Below are 20,153 nucleotides of genomic sequence, written 5' to 3'. Positions count from 1 at the left end.
GCAATGGTGACCCCAGATACAGGTTCATCCAGGGTTTCCAGGATGGAGGGCATGCCCTCACTGACCTCTTGCTGAAAACGGGCATAGAATGCAATGAGCTCATCGGGGAGGGGTGCGTTGGTGCCGGTGATTTTACATGCCTTCAGGTTATAACTTGTTATGTCTTGCAGACCTTGCCGTAGTTGACGGGGGTCCATGGGGCTAGCCTGGGACTCATCCCAACTGGAAGATTTGTTAGAGATGTGTCAGTTTTTAAGCAAGTTCAGAGACAATAAAAGAGGGGAGAAACGCAGGGGCGCATCTGATTGTGTGGAAGGCAAGAGAGGATAAATGACGAAAAGGATATAATGGTGTGATTCAAAAGAGGACATTGATGGCACAATGAAGCAAATAATGGGTTTAGAGGAGAAGGAAATGAAAATAACAGAATCATTACTAACAGTCGCTGCCTGAATGGAATGTGCGCAGTGGTAATGAGAGGAAATTGTTGAACACAATGTTGTGTCTAGAAGGTTGTAAAGTGCCTATTTTGAAAAACGTGACACTGTTATTTGAACTTCCATTGAACTTTGTTAAAATAGCATAGGAGGCCGAGGTAAAAGCGGAAATGGGATGGAGAATTAGAACATAGAACATAGAACATAGAACATTACAGCGCAGAACAGGCCCTTCGGCCCACGATGTTGCACCGACCAGTTAAAAAAAAAAACTGTGACCCTCCAACCTAAACCAATTTCTTTTCGTCCATGAACCTATCTACGGATCTCTTAAACGCCCCCAAACTAGGCGCATTTACTACTGATGCTGGCAGGGCATTCCAATCCCTCACCACCCTCTGGGTAAAGAACCTACCCCTGACATCGGTTCTATAACTACCCCCCCTCAATTTAAAGCCATGCCCCCTCGTGCTGGATTTCTCCATCAGAGGAAAAAGGCTATCACTATCCACCCTATCTAAACCTCTAATCATCTTATATGTTTCAATAAGATCCCCTCTTAGCCGCCGCCTTTCCAGCGAAAACAATCCCAAATCCCTCAGCCTCTCCTCATAGGATCTCCCCTCCATACCAGGCAACATCCTGGTAAACCTCCTCTGCACCCTCTCCAAAGCCTCCACATCCTTCCTGTAATGTGGGGACCAGAACTGCACACAGTACTCCAAGTGCGGCCGCACCAGAGTTGTGTACAGTTGCAACATAACGCTACGACTCCTAAATTCAATCCCCCTACCAATAAACGCCAAGACACCATATGCCTTCTTAACAACCTTATCTACTTGATTCCCAACTTTCAGGGATCTATGCACACATACACCTAGATCCCTCTGCTCCTCCACACTATTCAAAGTCCTCCCGTTAGCCCTATACTCAACACATCTGCCATTAAACCGACAAACGACAGCTCTGGCTCAAGCCTGCAAACTGAATGGAGGTGGTCACGAAAACAATCACGCAATCTGCCTTTGGTCTGCCAAATGTAGAGGAGGCAGCATCTTAAGCAGAGAATACATCCTATAAAGGTAAAGTCACCATAGTCCCAGATAACCATAGGCTGGTGGTGATTTAACCCAAGGATCACCACACCTCAGGCAACGTTGAGAAGGTTCATGAATAACTTCAGCTGGTACGGCCATTGAACCCACACTGTTGGTGTTGCTCTGTATCACAAACCAGCTGTTCAGCCAATGTGACAGTGACCATAGTTATCGGCGATTGCTGTAAAAATCCATCTCTTTCAATTTGATTCCAGATCCATAGTAACGTGATTGACTCAACTGCCCTCTGCAATGAGCAAACAAACCATTCGCTTCAAGGGTAGTCAGGGATGGGCAACAAATGCTGGCCTTGCCAGCAATATCCAGATCCTATGTAAGAATAAAGAACAAAACCCTACGCTTACTGTGACTTATCCAGATTACTGCCCCCCATATCCATTCAGTAATGATTTCCAGCTCTTTGGTCAGCATCATCCTTGCAAAACCCCATTGTCTTCTTATGTACCAGCTCGATTGCCTCCAGTGTAACATTCCCGCACGCACCCAAAGCTCTTTATTCCCAACATCAGAAGCCATCTTTCCAGCCTCTGTAATGGAACTACTCCCCAGAACGCTCCACCTTGCTACTTACCTTCACCTTCTTCAACCATTCTCTTTGCCAGAGTTTCATTCTCTCCCGGTTTCTATCTCCCCTTCTCCTGACAAGTTACTCTGAGACATTTTCTATGTAAGAGGCACGACATGGTCCCTAACACAAAAAATGCATCTTATGATCTCAAACAGTTTTATTTTTGAACTCTAAGAATTCAAGAGGGCGATTCCCAATTCCAGAATGAGAGCACAAAGAGGGGGCTTCCTAAAGCTGCAGTGTATTGTGAAATTTGATGAGAATTTGAGTGACGCACTGACAGTATTTTGGAGAGAGGATAATGAAAACTGTACCCAATCGATGCCTGTCAACAGACAACGTGTTAGCAAGCAAACAACAACAACAGATGGACGTGACTCTCTCCCATCTCCAAAATGAAGATGCTGGAGTTTATTGCTGCTGTGCTGCGTCAGATTTGTCATCACAGGTCATTGCAGTGGGTTCGATAAATGTGCAAGTTCATGGAAAGTTACATTCATTTTACATAAGCTTTAAAAGCATTTTAGAATCCTACAGTGTAGAAGGTGGCCATTTGGTCCATCAAGTCTGCACAGACCACAATTCCACCCAGGCCCTAGCCCTGTAACCCCACGTATTTATCCTGCTAGTCCCCCTGACACTCAGGGGCAATTTAACATGGCCAATCAACCTAACCCGCACGTCTTTGGACTGTGGGAGGAAACCCACACAGACATGGGGAGAACGTGCAAACTCCACACAGACAGTGACCCGAGGCCGGAATTGAACCTGGGTCCCTGATGCTGTGAGGCAGCAGTGCTAACCACTGTGGCACCGTGCTGCCTACCTTCCACATATTAATATTTCATTGATGCCAGTCACTCAAGTATCTGTTCTTTCAGTTATGATTTCTGTCTATGAGAAGCATCAAGTCTTGCTTACCTCTATTGTGACCGCTATTGATTACCTCTATGTGACCGTCAATTGGAATATAGAACTAGGCTGCTTTTTCTCATAGAATCCCTACAGTACTGAAGGATATTGGATGCATTGGTATACAGTGAAAAGTATTGTTTCTTGCGCGCTATACAGGCAAAGCATACCGTACATAGAGAAGGAAAGGAGAAGGTGCAGAATGTAGTGTTACAATTATAGCTAGGGTGTAGAGAAAGATCAACTTAATACGAGGTAAATCCATTCAAAAGTCTGACAGCAGCAGGGAAGAAGCTGTTCTTGAGTTCGTTGGTATGTGACCTCGGACTTTTGTATTTTTTCCCAATGGAAGAAGGTGGAAGAGAGAATGACCAGGAGGCGTGGGGTTCTTAATTATGCTGGCTGCTTTGCCGAGGCAGCAAGAAGTGTAGACAGAGTCAATGGATGGGAGAGTGGTTTGCGTGATTGATTGGGCTACATTCACGATCTTTTGTAGTTTCTTGCGGCTTGGGCAGAGCAGGAGCCATACCAAGCTGTGGTACAACCAGAAAGAATGCTTTCTATGGTGCATCTGTAAAAGTTGGTGAGATTTGTGGCTGACGTGCCAAATTTCCTTAGTCTTCTGAGAAAGTAGAGGCGTTGGTGGGCTTTCTTAACTATAGTGATGGCTTGGGGGGACCAGGCTAGGTTGTTGGTGATCTGGACACCTCAAAGCTTGAATCTTTTGACCCTTTCTACTTTGTCCCTGTTGATTTACACGGGGCATGTCCTCTTCTACACTTCCTGAAGTCGATGACAATCTCCTTCATTTTGTTGACATTGAGGGAGAGATTATTTTCGCTGCACCAGTTCACCAGATTCTCTGTCTCATTCCTGTACTCTGTCTCGGCATTGTTTGAGATCTGTCCCACTACGATGGTGTTGTCAACAAACTTGAAAATCAAATTGGAGGGGAATTTGGCCACACAGTCATGGGTGTATAAGGAGTATATTAGGAGGCTGAGAACACAGCCTTGTGGGGCACTGGTGTTGAGGATTATCGTGGAGGAGGTGTTGTTGCCTATCCTTACTGATTGTGGTCTGTGAGTTAGGAAGTTCAGGATCCAGTCACAGAGGGAAGTGCTGAGGCCCAGACCACGGAGCTTGGAGATGATTTTCGTGGGAATAATGGTGTTGAAGGCTGAGTTGTAGTCAATAAATAGGAGTCTGACATAGGTGTCCTTGTTATCTAGGTGTTCCAGGGTTGAGTGCAGGGCCAGGGAGATGGCATCTGCTGTGGACCTGTTGCAGCGATAGGCAAACTGTGATGGATCCAGGTAGTCCGGGAGACTGGAATTGATTCGTGCTATGACCAGCCTTTCAAAGCATTTCATAATGATGGATGTCAGAGCCACCGAACAATAGTCATTAAGGCATACTGCTTGGTTTTTCTTAGGTACCGGGATGATGGTCGTCTTCTTAAAGCAGATAGGGACCTTAGATTGTTGTAAAGAGAGGTTGAAGATGCCTGCACCAACAGCTGATCCGCGCAGGATCTGAGTACCCCATCTGGGCCAGTCGGAGCTGGATTTCCAGCGAAGTCAGCCTCTCGCCCATTTCCGGCAAGAGGCTAAACAAATTATTTAAATATATTATAATCCTCATTTACATGGCATTTGCAAAGCTGCCACTCAATCGTCCGGGCTCACTTGCCTTTATGGCTCCCTGGGAGAGGTTCTCTCTGGCGAGGAAAACACCTCCTTACCATGAACTGGAAACAGTCATGTTGGCCTTGCTGGTAGAACTGGAGACCATTGAGGTCCCCCGGGGAGGCCGAGAGCAAGGGAGTTGCCACTTGGACAGTATCAGGCTGGCACCTCGGCACTGCCAGTCTGGCACCTCGGCAATGCCCACCGGGCACCTTGGCATTGCTGTGCACAAGATTGGGCACAACAACCCATCCAAAAAATGGATCTGCAACTCTCCCATTTTCACGCTAGCTGGGCACTTAGAATTTTTCTCGTAAAATTCCGGCCAATGTCTCTGTGTAAGCCTAGCTCCACCCAGTCGTGTAACCTCACCTGTTAATCAACCTAATCAAACACCACTCTGCAAAATCCCAGGAGAACCCTAAAAATAACAAAACAACATTAGTTCAGATTAAAACAAACATTCTACAATTAGGGACAATTATGCTGCTGCAGTAACAACACAGTGCTGCACAGCAACATGACTCGAATACGTTTCTTAAAGGCACAGTATCGTCACACAACTGAGTAAGTGCCACTTGATAGCACTGTCAATGAAACCCTTCTTAAAATAATCCAATCACAGAAATACATGCTGCTTAGATTTGGCAAATGGAATTTTAGGTATCTGGGTAACAGTAGGAGAAAGGATAATTGGTCATAAGGTTTTTGCCTGAATTGATAAATGTATTACCAAAACACTAGTGCCACAATACTGGATTCCCAGCAGTGAATTATGATCGTAAGGCACAACCCTGAACATATTTTCCCATTTATGTCTTAATTGATAATGGAACGGACTAAACAGCCCTCACTGATATACATCATCCTTCAGCCTACACAGTTTGGGGGTCACAAATCTAACTCAGACAAAATAATTCAATTTTCACGCAATTTTAATACAATAATTGGTATGATAGCCAATTCTATTATATGAGTCAAGCTGGTATTTAACCTTGATCTGAAGGCTCAGAACAACATGTTATATTGTGCAATGTATCAAAGAATATATGCTTTTTTTTTCCTGTTCATGTGATGTGAGCTTCACTGGCTGGGCCCATCCCTGTTTGCACTTGAGAAGGTGGTGGTGAGCTGCCTTCTTGAACATCTGCAGTCCATGTGGTGTAGGTATACCGACAGCGCTGTGAGGGAGGGAATTCCAGGATTTTGACCCAGCAACAGGGAAGGAGCGGTGATATAGTTCCAGATTGGGATGATGTGTGACCTGGAGGGGAACTTGCAGTTTCCCATTTGTTCATTCTCCCTGTTATCTAGATGGTCACTGTTTGAAAGTTGCTGGAAAAGGAGCCTTGGCGAGTTGTTAGAGTGATGTTTATAGATGGCACACACTGTCACTACTGTGCACCAGTGCCGGAGAGAATGAATGTTTAAAGTGGTGGAGAGGCTGCCAAACAACTGGGGCTGCTTGGACAGTGTCAAGCTTGCTGAGTGTTGGAGGAACCTCTGCAGTGATGCCCCGGAACTGAGATAATTGGCCCCCAATAACCACAGCCATCTTACTTTACACTAGGTATGAGGACAACTTGTACAGAGTTTTCCCCCTAATTCCCATTGATTTTGGGTTTGCTTGGGCTCCTTGGGGTGACACATGCTCAAGTGTTACCTTGATGTCAAGGGCAGTCCCTCTTATATCATGTGGAATTCAGCTCTTTTGTCCATGTTTGGACCAAGGCTGTAATTGGGTCTGGGGTCAAGTGGCCCTTTCAGAACTCATTGGTGAGTGGGTTAATGTTCAATAAGTGCCACTTGATAGCACAGTTGATAACACCTTCCATTGCTTAGCTGATGATCAAAAGTAGACTCAATGGGCAGAATTTTCTCTTCCCGCCCACCACAGAAATTGTAGTGGACGGGGGCAGACCATGCAAAAGTCCATTGACCTCGGGAGGGATTTTCCAGCCTTGAGGCGAGCGCAGATGGAAAATCCCGCCCAATATATGGAAGAGAGTTATTTGAAGATTTATCAAAGTAAGTAAAGAAAGGATTGAAGGTCGTAAATAAAATTCAGGAGTCAGAGAGTTAATTGAGAAATTCTGAAATCTCCTGTCAATGAGCAATTTATTGGCAAAAGGCAAAAAGCAGAGGAAACATATCCAAATTTAACTGGGAAATGGTGTAAATGTAAAGTAGGTCAAAGCACATTGGATCTCTGGTATGTCAAGATGCTAGAGATAAAATATGTGTTTGGCTTCTGGGGAATAGCAGCGCAAAGTGAGAATTAGTTGTGAATCTGCAGTTAGGAAACTATGCGTACAACCAACCACAAAGTAATGTCCATCAGATGCTGAGGTTGTAACCCAGCTCGCAAGTGCGGAGATCTCACAGCACAAATGACAGGTTTAATCAGATGATTGGCAGATAGAACATAGAACATAGAACATAGAACATTACAGCGCAGTACAGGCCCTTCGGCCCTCGATGTTGCACCGACCAGTGAAACCAATCTAAAGCCCCTCTAATCTACACTATTCCAATATCATCCATATGTTTATCCAATAACCATTTGAATGCTCTTAATGTTGACGAGTCCATTATTGCTGCAGGCAGGGCATTCCACGCCCTTACTACTCTCTGAGTAAAGAACCTACCTCTAACATCTGTCCTATATCTCTCACCCCTCAATTTAAAGCTATGTCCCCTTGTGTTAGCCATCACCATCTGAGGAAAAAGGCTCTCACTATCCACCCTATCTAATCCTCTGATCATCTTGTATGCCTCTATTAAGTCACCTCTTAACCTTCTTCTCTCTAACAAAAACAACGTCAAGTCTCTCAAGTCTTTCCTCATAAGACCTTCCCACCATACCAGGCAACATCCTAGTAAATCTCCTCTGCACCCTTTCCAACACTTCCACATCTTTCCTATAATGCGGCGACCAGAACTGTACACAATACTCCAAGTGCGGCCGCACCAGAGTTTTGTACAGCTGCAACATGACCTCCTGGCTCCGAAACTCAATCCCTCTATCAATAAAAGCTAACACACCGTACACCTTCTTAACAACCCTATCAACCTGGGTGCCAACTTTCAGGGATCTATGCACATGGACACCCAGATCCCTCAGTTCATCCACACTACCAAGTATCTTACCATTAGCCCAGTACTCTGTATTCCTGTGACTCCTTCCAAAGTGAATCACTTCATGCATCTCTTACCCCAGCACTCCTGTAACAAATCGCTTGCCTTGCCTCTCTCAGGATGAACAGTTCAAAATGACCTTTGGAGTTTACGCCTACATCCTTCCAATCTCACCCCAAAATATTACCCATTAGTAAAATTACAACTTAGTTGTTCCAACCCTCAAAGTTCTGCACCTCTGCATTGGTGGGTCTTTCGTATGCTGAGCTTATAGTGTCCCTCTCAGAGATAGAAGTTCTCTTCCTGAACAAATCACACAACAGTGTATATTGAGGGTGGCACGGTAGCACAGTGGTTAGCACTGCTGCTTCACAGCTCCAGGGACCTGGGATCGATTCCCGGCTTGGGTCACTGTCTGTGTGGAGTTTGCACATTCTCCTCGTGTCTGCGTGGGTTTCCTCCGGGTGCTCCGGTTTCCTCCCACAGTCCAAAGATGTGCGGGTTAGGTTGATTGGCCATGCTAAAAATTGCCCTTAGTGTCCTGAGATGCATAGGTTGGAGGGATTAGTGGGTAGATATGGGGGTAGGGCCTGGGTGGAATTGTGGTCGGTGCCGACTCGATGGGCCGAATGGCCTCTTTCTGTACTGTAGGGTTTCTATGATTTCTATGATTCATTGAATACAAGTCTAGGTCTGGCTGGCAATTAAGCAGCTTTTAATATGACTGGTATTCTGCTGGACACGTTGGAAAGGGATGAAATTTTTAAAATATAACTCTTAAATCTTTAGAAGTCTCAGAACACCAATCCGTTGGGTTTAGGTGTTCTAGTGCATGGGTCACAAAAAGTTAGTATGCAGGTAGAGCAAGTGATTAAAGAGGAATGATACCCTTTATTGGGAGAGGAATTGAACATAAAAGAATGTTATGCTTCAGTTATTCAGGATGTTGATGAGACTGCATCTTGAATATGGTGCGCAGTTTTGGTCTCCTTATCTAAAGATGGATGTAAATGCATTGAAGGTGGCTCAGAAGAGGTTTACTAAGTTGATATCTGAATTGAGTGGTTGGCCAGACTGGGCTTTTTTCCACTGGAGTTGAGTGAGGGATGAATGATGGATGAAGTATAAAAAATCCTGAACCATCTCCATAATACCATAAGAGCAGAATTAGGCCACTCAGCCCATCGGGTCTGCTCCGCCATTCATTCATGGCTGATATTTTTCTCATCCCCATTCTCCTGCCTTTTCCCCATAACCCCTGACCCCCTTATTAATCAAGAACATATCTATCTCTGTCTTAAAGACACTCAATGACCTGGCCTCCACAACCTTCTGCGGCAAAGAGATGCTCTGGCTGAAGAAATTCCTCCTCATCATGTTTTAAAGATGACCCTCTGACGAAGGGTCAACTAGACTCGAAACGTTGGCTCTATTCTCTCTCCACAGATGATGTCACACCTACTGAGATTTTCCAGCATTTTTCTATTTTAGTTTCAGATTCCAGCATCCGCAGTATTTTGCGGATGGATATAAGGATATTTCCTCTTGTGGGTAAGACCAGTCAGGCAAGGGATTCAGAGGTTATCGGGGATAGATGGGAATGTGGAATTCAAAACACAAATAGATCAGCCATTGAGTGGCGGAGAAAGCTCGAGGGACCAAGTGGCCTACTCCTGTCCACCATCTACAAGGCACAATTCAGGAATGTGATGAAATACTCTCCACTTGCTTGGATTAATGCAACTCCAACAACACTCAAGAAGAAAGCAGCCCACTTGACTGAAACCCCTCCACAAACATTCACTCCCTCCACCACTGCTGAACAGTGGCAGCAGTGTGTACCATCTACAAGCTGCACTGCAGGAACTCACCAAGGCTCCTTAGGCAGTACCTTCCAAATGCATGACCGCTCCCAACTAGAAGGACAAGGCATCAACACATGGAAACACCACCGTCTGGAAGTTTCCTCTAAGTCACTCACCATCCTGACTTGGAAATATATCGCCATTCCTTCACTGTCACAGAGTCCAAATCCTGGAAGTCCCTCCCTAACAGCACTGTGAATGTACCTACACCTCAAGTATTGCAGCGGTTCAAGAAGGCAGCTGCTCACCACCTTCTGAAGGGCAACTAGGGCTGGAAAATAATAGCTGGCTTAGCCAGCGATGCCCACATCCTGTAAATGGACATAAAAAACCTGCCAATTTCAGGATGAGAGTTCAGTTGCCCATGCATCCCTTTACACTGTTGGCCCTGCTAGATGGAGGTGTGCAGCCCATCAGGAAGCTATGATGGCAGGCCAACGGGCTAAGACCCAAACTGTACTGGTCTAATCACCGCCCCCCCATCCCCCATCCCCCCCACCCTCCCCTCCCCCGAAGCAGGAGTCACCCAAAAAAACCTGCAAATCATTTGTCCCCATCGCAATAATATTCATTTTAACTTATTCCTTGCAATAGCTCTTAAATCATGCAGATAATTCTGTGCAGCACCCTAAATAGTGACCCTTTACTGTACCAGCTCTTATTATCATTATACTTTTTTTAATGGGGTACAAAGAACAAGGAACGAAGAAAATTACAGCACAGGAACAGGCCCTTCGGCCCTCCAAGACTGCACCGACCATGCTGCCCGACTTAACTAAAACCCCCTACCCTTCCAGGGGACATATTCCCATCCTATTCATGTATTTGTCAAGACGCCCCTTAAAAGTCACTACCGTATCCGCTTCCACTACCTCCCCAGGCAATGAGTTCCAGGCACCTACCACCCTCTGTAAAAAATCTGCCTCGTACATCTCTTTTAAATCTTGCCCCTCGCACCTTGGAGTTGGGGACCAAGTGTAGTGTGTCAAAATTCGCAGGTGACACTAAGATGGGTGCAAGAGCAAAGTGAGCAGAGGACGCTGAAAGTCTGCAAAGGGATATAGATAATCTAAGTGAGTGGGCGAGGGTCTGGCAGATGGAGTACAATGTTGGTAAATGTGAGGTCATCCATTTTGGTAGGAACAACAGCAAAATGGACTGTGCAGAGGTACCTGGGTGTCCGTGTGCAGGAATCTCAAGGAGTTGGTTTGCAGGTGCAGCAGGTAATTAAGAAGGCAAATGGAATTTTGTCCTTTATTGCTAGAGGGATGGAGTTTAAAAACAGCAAGGTTATGTTGCAGCTGTATAAGGTGCTGGTGAGGCCACACCTGGAGTACTGTGTACAGTTTTGGTCTCCTTACTTGAGAAAGGATACACTGACACTGGAGGGGGTGCAGAGGAGATTCACTAGGTTGATTCCAGAGTTGAGAGGGTTGGCTCATGAGGAGAGACTGAGTAGACTGGGGCTATACTCATTGGAATTCAGAAGAATGAGGGGAGATCTTATAGAAACATATAAAATTATGAAGGGAATAGATAAGATAGAAGCAGGGAAGTTGTTCCCACTGGCGGGTGAAACTAGAACTAGGGGACATAACCTCAAAATAAAGGGAAGCAGAGTTAGGACTGAGTTGAGGAGGAACTTCTTCACACAAAGGTTTGTGAATCTGTGGAATTCCCTGCCCAGTGAAGCAGTTGAGGCTACCTCATCGAATGTTTTTAAGGCAAGGATACATTTTTGAACAGTAAAGGAATTAAGGGTTATGGTGAGCGGGCGGGTAAGTGGAACTGAGTCCACAAAAAGATCAGCCATGATTTTCTTGAATGGCGGAACAGGCTCGAGGGGCCAGATGGCCTACTCCTGCTCCTAGTTCTTATGTTCTTAAACCTGTGCCCCCTAGTAATTGACTCTTCCACCCTGGGAAAAAGCTTCTGACTATCCACTCTATCCATGCCTCTCATAATCTTATAGACTTCTATCAGGTCGCCCCTCAACCTCCGTTGTTCCAGAGAGATCAAACCAATCTCTCCTCATAACTAATGCCTCCATACCAGGCAACATCCTGGTAAATCTTTTCTGTACCCTCGCTAAAGCTTCCACATCCTTCTGGTAGTGTGGCGACCAGAATTGAACACTATATTCCAAGTGTGGCCTAACTTAGGTTCTATAAAGCTGCAACATGACTTGCCAATTTTTAAACTCAATGCCCTGGCCGATGAAGACAAGCATGCCGTATGCCTTCTTGACTACTTTCTCCACCTGCGTTGCCTCTTTCAGTGACCTGTGTACCTGTATACCCAGATCCCTCTGCCTATCAATAATCTTAAGGGTTCTGCTATTTACTGTATATTTCCTGTCTGTATTTAGACCTTCCAAAATGCATTACCTCACATTTGTCCAGATTAAACTCCATCTGCCATCTCTCCACCCAAGTCTCCAACCGATCTATATCCTGCTGTATTCTCTGATGGTCCTCATCACTATTCGTAAATCCACCAACCTTTGTGTTGTCCGCAAACATATTAATCAAACCAGTTACATTTTCCTCCAAATCATTTATATATATTACAAACAGCAAGGGACCCAGCACTGATCCCTGAGGAATGCCACTTGTCACAGCCATCCATTCAGAAATGCACCCTTCCACTGCTACCCTCTGTCTTCTTTGACCAAGCCAGTTCTGTATCCACCTTGCCAGCTCACCTCTGATCCCATGTGACTTCACCTTCTGCACCAGTCTGCCATGAGGGACCTTGTCAAAGGCCTTACTGAAGTCCATGTAGAAAACATCCACTGCCCTACCCTCATCAATCATCTTCGTCACTTCCTCAAAAAACTCGATCAAGTTTGTGAGACATGACCTCCCCTTCACAAAACCATGTTGCCTCTCACTAACACGTCGACTTATTTCCAAATGGGAGTAAATCCTGTCTCAAAGAATCCTCTCCAATAATTTCCCTACCACTGATGTAAGGCTCACCGGTCTGTAATTACCTGGATTATTCTTGCTACCCTTCTTAAACAAACATTGGCTATTCTCCAATCCTCTGGGATCTCCACTTACCTGACGAAGGGGCAGCGCTCTGAAAGCTAGTGGCTTTTGCTGCCAAATAAACCTGTTGGACTTTAACCTGGTGTTGTGAGACTTCTTACTGTGGTGATCTCCCCTGTAGCCAGTGACGATACAAAGATTTCTCTCAAGGCCCTAGCAAGTTCCTCCCTTGCCTCTCTCAGTATTCTGGGGTATATCCCATCAGGCCCTGGGGACTTGTCTATCTTAATGTTTCTCAAGAACCCCAATACTTCCTCCTTTTTGATCTCAACAAGGCTCAAACTATCTACACATCCTTTCCCAGACTCATCATCCACCAAGTCCTTCTCTTTGGTGAATACTGACGCAAAGTACTCATTTAATACCTTGCCCATGGCTCCACACATAGATTCCCATTAGGGTGTTTGCATTTAATAAATGCATTCTTTAATGAAAGACCACTTATTCCATATGTGAGCAATATTTTGGTGTGATGCTGGTAAAATAGTTAAATTAAACAACAGAACGATATTTCAATGTAAACTCATTTTATTTTTGTTCACTTTTCCACTATACAAAATGTCCGGGATCCACAGATTCAGTGATTGATACAAAGGTTCTTTAGTATTGGAGGTTAAGACCCAGCAAATTCCCCTTTCGCTTGGTCTGCCTCAGACCCCCCACACTACTGGGTTTTGGGATCAAATCTGACAATTTATGGGAGTGGTGAATGAGTGAGGCGGGACAAGCATCTAGAGGATGGGAAGCCCTCTGGTAGTACGAGGGGTACAGGGCAGGATTAACATTCAGGTTTGGAGCACGGATTCCATAATGTGACTCTGGCAGAAAAGCACTTGCCAAAGCCACGTGACGTTGAATTTGATCTTGAAGATCTGCACCATGTTGTTGCAGAGTGGAACATTCTGGTAGCTGAATGCTGACATTTTCATCCAATAGCCCAACCTTTTCAATGGATCCTGCAGGAAACATATTATTTGGAGGATAAGTTTATTTGTTTACAAGAATGACAAATCGAAATGCAGGCGGTCAAAACCCTCCCTGTTCTGCAGAAACATGTGACAGAGGTTCATTCCTGAGCAATCCCTACAAGCCACAGGATAGTTGTACTGGAAGGTTCCAAATGAAAGCCACATATTTCAGCTTAGTTATGGAATAATGAAGTAAAGTGTTGATGGAATTATTCTAGACTTCTCTTGCAGATCTCCCTGGATAATATCAGTCTTTAACCTGTGCCCTTTACTGAGTAAGAAGTCGAACAACACCAGGTTAAAGTCCAACAGGTTTATTTGGTAGCAAACGCCACTAGCTTTCGGAGCACTGCTCCTTCGTCAGGTGGAGTGGGAGATCTGCTCACAAACAGGGCATACAGAGACACAAACTCAATTTACAGAATAATGATTGGAATGCGAGTCTTTACAGCTAATCAAGTCTTAAAGGTACAAACAATGTGAGTGGAGAGAGCATTAAGCACAGGTTAAAGAGATGTGTGTTATCTCCAGACAGGACAGCTAGTGAGATTTTGCAAGTCCAGGCAAGTTGTGGGGGTTACAAATAGTGTGACATGAATCCAAGATCCCGGTTGAGGCCGTCCTCATGTGTGCGGAACTTGGCTATCTGTTTCTGCTCAGCGACTCTGCGTTGTCATGTGTCATGAAGGCCACCTTGGTGAACGCTTACCCAAAGATCAGAGGCCGAATGCCCATAACCGCTGAAGTGCTCCCCAACAGGAAGAGAACAGGCTTGCCTGGTCTTGCCTTTACTGAGGACAGTGCAGCATTCTTAGATGGGTTTTTCTCGTAACCATATAAGTTTTAAGTTAAGTTTTATTTATTAGTCACAAGTAGGCTTACATTAACACTGCAATGAAGTTACTGTGAAAATCCCCCTGTTGCCACACTCCGGCGCCTGTACACTGAGGGAGAATTTAGCACGGCCAATGCACCTAACCAGCATGTCTTTCATACTGTGGGAAGAAACTGGAGCACCCGGAGGAAACCCACGCAGACATGGGGAGAACATGCAAACTCCACACAGACAGTGAGCCAAGTCAGGAATCAAACCCGGGTCCCTGGCGCTGTGAGGCAGCAGCGCTAACCACTGAGCCGCCGTTCCAACCCATATGTCCCCCAACACTCCAGTTCTGATTTATTGCTACTTTACTATGAGGTAATTGACAACATGTGACAACAAAAGCAGGAACAGGAAGTGAGATGAATACATACAGGAATTACGTGCTGCACACAATCATTTCAGGTAGAAATACAAACCACACATAAAAGAAGATACATTCTGAAGAGGGAATCTGTAACCGTTCTTAGCTTCTTACCAACGTTTGCTGTGACAATATGCTTTGCTGGCTTTTCTTTCTCAAACTGCTGCGTAGCCAGAATTGTGCTTCGAATTACAGCTGTTGAAGTGTTCTCCACAGAGCCTCGGAATTCCGCATCTTTTTGTCGGATGTGATGTTTGTCTTTTTCCAGTTGGATTTTTCTTTCTCTCCTGTCCCCGCTCTTGATCCAATGACTTTCTTTTGTCACAAGCTCATCTTTCTCTGAAATGCGTTGGTGCTTACGGTACTTGGCTCGTCTATTTTTGAACCAGACCTAAATTGGGTGAATAATTCGTGTTGTTGTTTTAACTTATTCAATAGATACCTTGGGTCTTTCCAATGGTCATTTTTGATATGTGAAGTACATCTGTGCCAATGTTCAGAAGCAGCCACACACCCACATCACTGGAGAATCAGAAAATAACTCAATTCCCTCTTCAAGGACTCTGCAAAGACTGTCCATGCAGTAAATACTATCTACTCCATGACTTTAAACATAAGGAATTTGTTATGTTGCCTCAGTTCAGAATTAGATTATTCAGCCTGGACTTGCACTGACTGCGCCTCACCCTCACTGCTGCTAAAACTCTCCACGCTTACACTACCTCTAAATTCAACTTCACTAATGTCTCACTGTCAGTCTCCAAAGCCCCACAATTCCACCTTCCCAAAACCCGGCTGCTCACCCACTCAGCAGACAACTATGAGGACCCTAAAAGAAACAAACAGAAAATGCTGGAAAATCTCAGCAGGGCTGGCAGCATCTGTGGAGAGAGAAACAGAGTCAATGTTTCAAGTTCCTATGACTCTTAGAATCCAAATGATGGATCATTTGGCCCATCAAGTCTGCACCGACTCTCCAAAACAGCATCCCACTCAGGCCCACCCCTCCATCCTATCACTGCAATGCTGTACATTTACCATGGCTAATCTCACTAACCTACACATCTTTGGAGTGTGGGAGGAAACTGGAGCATCCAGAGGAAACCCACGCAGACATGGGGAGAATGTGCAAACTCCACACACACAGTCACCCAAGGCTGGAATTGAACTCGGGTCCCTGGCACTGAGAGGCAGCAGTGCTAACCACTGTGCCACCGTGCCTACCAAAAGATAGCTGCTCACACTCTTTGTTGCTTGTCATTCAGCCAACTTCTTTTCCATGTTGCCACTGTCACTGTTATTCCATGGGCTTTAACTCTGCTGACAACTCGCTATGTGGCACTTCATCAAATGGAAACCTATCAACCACATGATCCTGAACAACGCTCTCCCTGAGCACATCACAAACTCAATCAAGTTCATTAAACACAATTTGTTTTTAAGAAATTTGTGCTGCCTTTCCTTATTGAATCCACTTTTGTCTAACCTCTCCTGGGTTGTTGTATTTAATTGCTATCCCAGCACTGATGTTCAATCGATTAGCCTGAAGTTGATGGGCTTATCTTTTACATGCATTCTTTGAACAAGGATGTAACAGTTTCAGTTCTCCAGTTTTCTGTCACCACCCCTGTATCTAAAGGAGGACGGGAAGATGATGACCAGTGCCTCTGCAAATCTCACTCTCACTTCGCTCAGCGTTCTCAGATGAATCTCATCTGGTCCTGGTGACTTATCAGGCTTTCTAATATGGTAAATCATAGAATCCTACAGTGCAGAAGGAGGCCATTCAGCCCATCGAGTCTGCGGTGACCACAATCCCACCCAGGCCCTATCCCCATTACCCCATGCATTTACCCTAGCTAGTCCTCCTCTGACACTAAGGGGCAATTTAGCATGGTCAGTCCACCTAACCCAAACATCTTTGGACTGTGGGAGGAAATCAGAGCACCCGGAGGAAGCCCACGCAGACACAGGAAGAACATGTAAACTCCACACAGACAGTGACCCAAGCTGGGAATCGAACCTGGGTCCTGGGCGCTGTGAGGCAGCAGTGCTAACCACGGTGCCACCATGCTGCCTCTATACCTCCTGTCTATCGATTTTTCACCCTTCCAGTGTCCTACCTACCTCCTCTTCCATCATGACTTTAACAGACTCTTTTTCCTTGGTAAAGACAGATACAAAGTACTCATTTGGTACCTCCACCATGCCGACTGCTTCCATGTTTTAATCCCCTCTTTAGTCCCTAATTGTCCTCCTTTTACGAACATTATCCTAAATATTTATAACTGTTCCTCAACTCTGAGTAAATGCTAATTTACTATTCTATGTATTCTCAATTTCTCTTTATAAAAACACAAATGGAAAATATTCACTTCACAAAATATGTTAAAATAATTTCTCAGTTTCATTTAGCTGGAAGGTTAGACATTTTCCACAATGATGAATCGTATTTCTAATTGGCTAACGGGAGTGCATCATCATTGAAAGAACGTGGACAATGTTACATTTTCCTTTCAATCCACCCCATTGATAGTCTAGAGCTCTGGTGTAATATAGCAATCCACAGATAATAGAGCTATCTGTCTGTTGTTGAACTGGCAATGTTCTTGCCCAACACTGGGTAGTTTCAGTGATGGCAGTTTTGGTATCCAGACAGACAATTATCCATCCAGAAGGTTGACTCACAGGAATTATATCAGGCAGATTGTACTCTCTGAATTTACCTGAATTCTGGCCTCTGGAAGATCAATATACATGGCAAGCCTCTCTCTCATCTCCACATCAGGATAGTGAGTTTTCTGAAACGCTCGCTCCAATGCCTCCAGCTGCTGGGTTGTAAAGGCTGTTCTACTCCGTCTCTGTTTCTGATGACAACTGCCATATGTTGCCTCTAGGATTATTTCTGCAAAACATCAATTAAAGCAAGATAAAATCCGAATAACTCTGTCTTCCTAAGCAAGGCTGGCACCACCTCTTACACTTTTGAACAACAACAATGATACTTCCATAATTTTGTTTTTAAATTGTGGTTGTGAATGACATTGATATTTATTGCCTTTCCCTCGCTGGTAAGTGTAGGAAGGAGTGGTCCACCTTCTAGTGATTGTTTTCCTTCACACTTCAAACTTCATTAAAAGTCACCAACTTAGTGTGAATTAGAATTATGTACAGGAAAGACCAGATGAGAGTGGGAGGTATTTTTCTGTGAAGACCATTGGCTAACCAGATTGGTTTTATCTTGGTGAATTTTTGGATGCCAATCATAAGATATAGGAACAGAATTAGGCCATTCGGTCCATCCGCTCCACCATTCAATCATGGCTGATATGATTCTCACCCCCATTCTCCTGCCTTCCCCCCGTAACCCTCGATCCCCTTATTGATCAAGAACCTATCTATTTCTGTCTTAAAAACACTCAATGACCTGGCCTCCACAGCCCTCTGTGGCAATGAGTTCCACAGATTCACCACCCTCTGGCTGAAGAAATTCCTCCTCAGCTCAGTTTTAAAGGAGGGCCCCTTCACTCTGAGGTTATGCCCTCGAGTTCCAGTCTCTCCCACTAGTGGAAACATCCTCCCCGTGTTCACTCTATCTACGCCTCTCAGTGTTCTGAGAATTTCAATTAGACCCTTCTAAACTCCATCGAGTATAGTCTCAGACTCCTCAAATGACAAACCCTTCATTCCTGAAATCATCCTTGTGAACCAAGATTACCAAATTTGTTGAATTAAGTTCAACTGTCTTGTGAGTTGAACTCATGACCTCTAGATTTCTAGTGCAGTATCATAATCATTACTGTTCCACATCCAAATATGACAGAGTGCAAAGTAAGAGCACGTTTGATTTGTGTCTAATGTCTGCACCTTTACTGAGTGCCAAAATTACTCTACAGTGCCGGGAGAGGTCAGTAACAAGGATGGGTACTTGCATCTTGATGGGTGGGAACAGAACAAGAGGAAAACTCTTGTTTGTCATCCTGCAGAGAGAGAGAGGTAAAAATTAAACTTTTGAGAGGACAAATTTAGATTAAAATGTGACCAAAGTCAAAAGAGAAAATCAAACAGCAAAAGCAAGATTCCAGCAACGAAGAAATAGTGGCGAATATAATGACAAAGTCAAAGATTCCAGTTGAATATCTAAAATCTGTTCTCAAAAAGTTTGACCTATGTAATGAACGGTAGAAACTTTTAGGAAACACGATGTTTAAAGAGAAGGAAAAAGATTATTGAAAATACAGAATGGTTGTGAAATTAACATGGCGGATCTCCTGTGCATTATAGAAAATGCCCAATTATAATTTCTAATCAAATCAATGGAAATGGCAATGGATGGGGTGGCATGGTGGCAAGCGCCAGGTCCCCGGGTTAGATTCCCAGCTTGAGTGACTGTCTGTGTGGAGTTTGTACATTCTCCCCATGTCTGCGTGGGTTTCCTCCGGGTGCTCCGGTTTCCTCCCACAGTCCGAAAGACCTGCTGGTTAGGGTGCATTGGCCTCTCCCTCAGTGTATCCGAACAGGTGCTGGAGTGTGGCGACTAGGGGATTTTCACAGTGACTTCATTGCAGTGTGAATGTAAGCCTACTTGTGACACTAATAAATAAAGTTTAAACCTTTAAATAATAAATACTCACCAGCTAAGTGTTCAGCCACTGTGAGGGTTTGAATAAATGGCTGCTGCCCTCCTGACCGTGTTTGCTCCAACTGGTTATTCACCTGCTGATGTAAGTAAAACCCCGCAGCCAGCGGATTCGTGCTCTGCAGGCGATGACTATTCCCTCTGTAATAATACACCATGTTCATTTTCTTTAGCAGAGAGGTGAAATATACCTCCCAAATCAATACCTAAAAGAGAAAAAATATGGAATTATTTTTCTGGATGCATTAGGTTATAAAATGTAAATGTTATAAAATGTAAATGTTATTCTTGTTTGGTATCTTCTTCCCTTCTCCCTGTGCCCTCACTGTTTAGAGAGGAGACAGAATGATCATTCTATTCTGGAGCGCAGAATGTTGACAGTGTTTGCAGTTGGCAGAAAATTCATTAACAGATGTGAACTTTATACAGCTTCACAGATCGTAATCCTTTAAAAAAATACCTGGATGAGCACTTGGCATGTCATAACATTCAAGGCTACGGGTCAGGTGCTGGTAGATGGGAT

At 44.5% G+C, this 20,153-nt stretch overlaps 1 protein-coding gene across 1 annotated transcript; it reads right to left on the bottom strand.

The window, feature by feature from the left end:
- Positions 1 to 13,292: 13,292 nt before the first annotated feature.
- On the bottom strand, positions 13,293 to 19,830 carry LOC144479738 (uncharacterized). Its single transcript, XM_078198770.1, has 4 exons — positions 19,626 to 19,830; positions 17,718 to 17,896; positions 15,106 to 15,382; positions 13,293 to 13,735 (listed from the first exon to the last, which is right to left on the bottom strand). The coding sequence occupies exons 1-4, from the start codon at positions 19,792 to 19,794 to the stop codon at positions 13,380 to 13,382; spliced, it is 981 nt and encodes a 326-aa protein (XP_078054896.1). The 5' UTR covers positions 19,795 to 19,830; the 3' UTR covers positions 13,293 to 13,379.
- Positions 19,831 to 20,153: the final 323 nt, after the last annotated feature.

The sequence above is a fragment of the Mustelus asterias genome, chromosome 26 (genome assembly GCF_964213995.1).
Source record: "Mustelus asterias chromosome 26, sMusAst1.hap1.1, whole genome shotgun sequence".
In the NCBI taxonomy this organism is placed as follows: Eukaryota; Metazoa; Chordata; class Chondrichthyes; order Carcharhiniformes; family Triakidae; genus Mustelus; species Mustelus asterias.
Note: the sequence above shows the minus strand (reverse complement) of the source record. Positions and strands in the feature narration are given on the sequence as shown.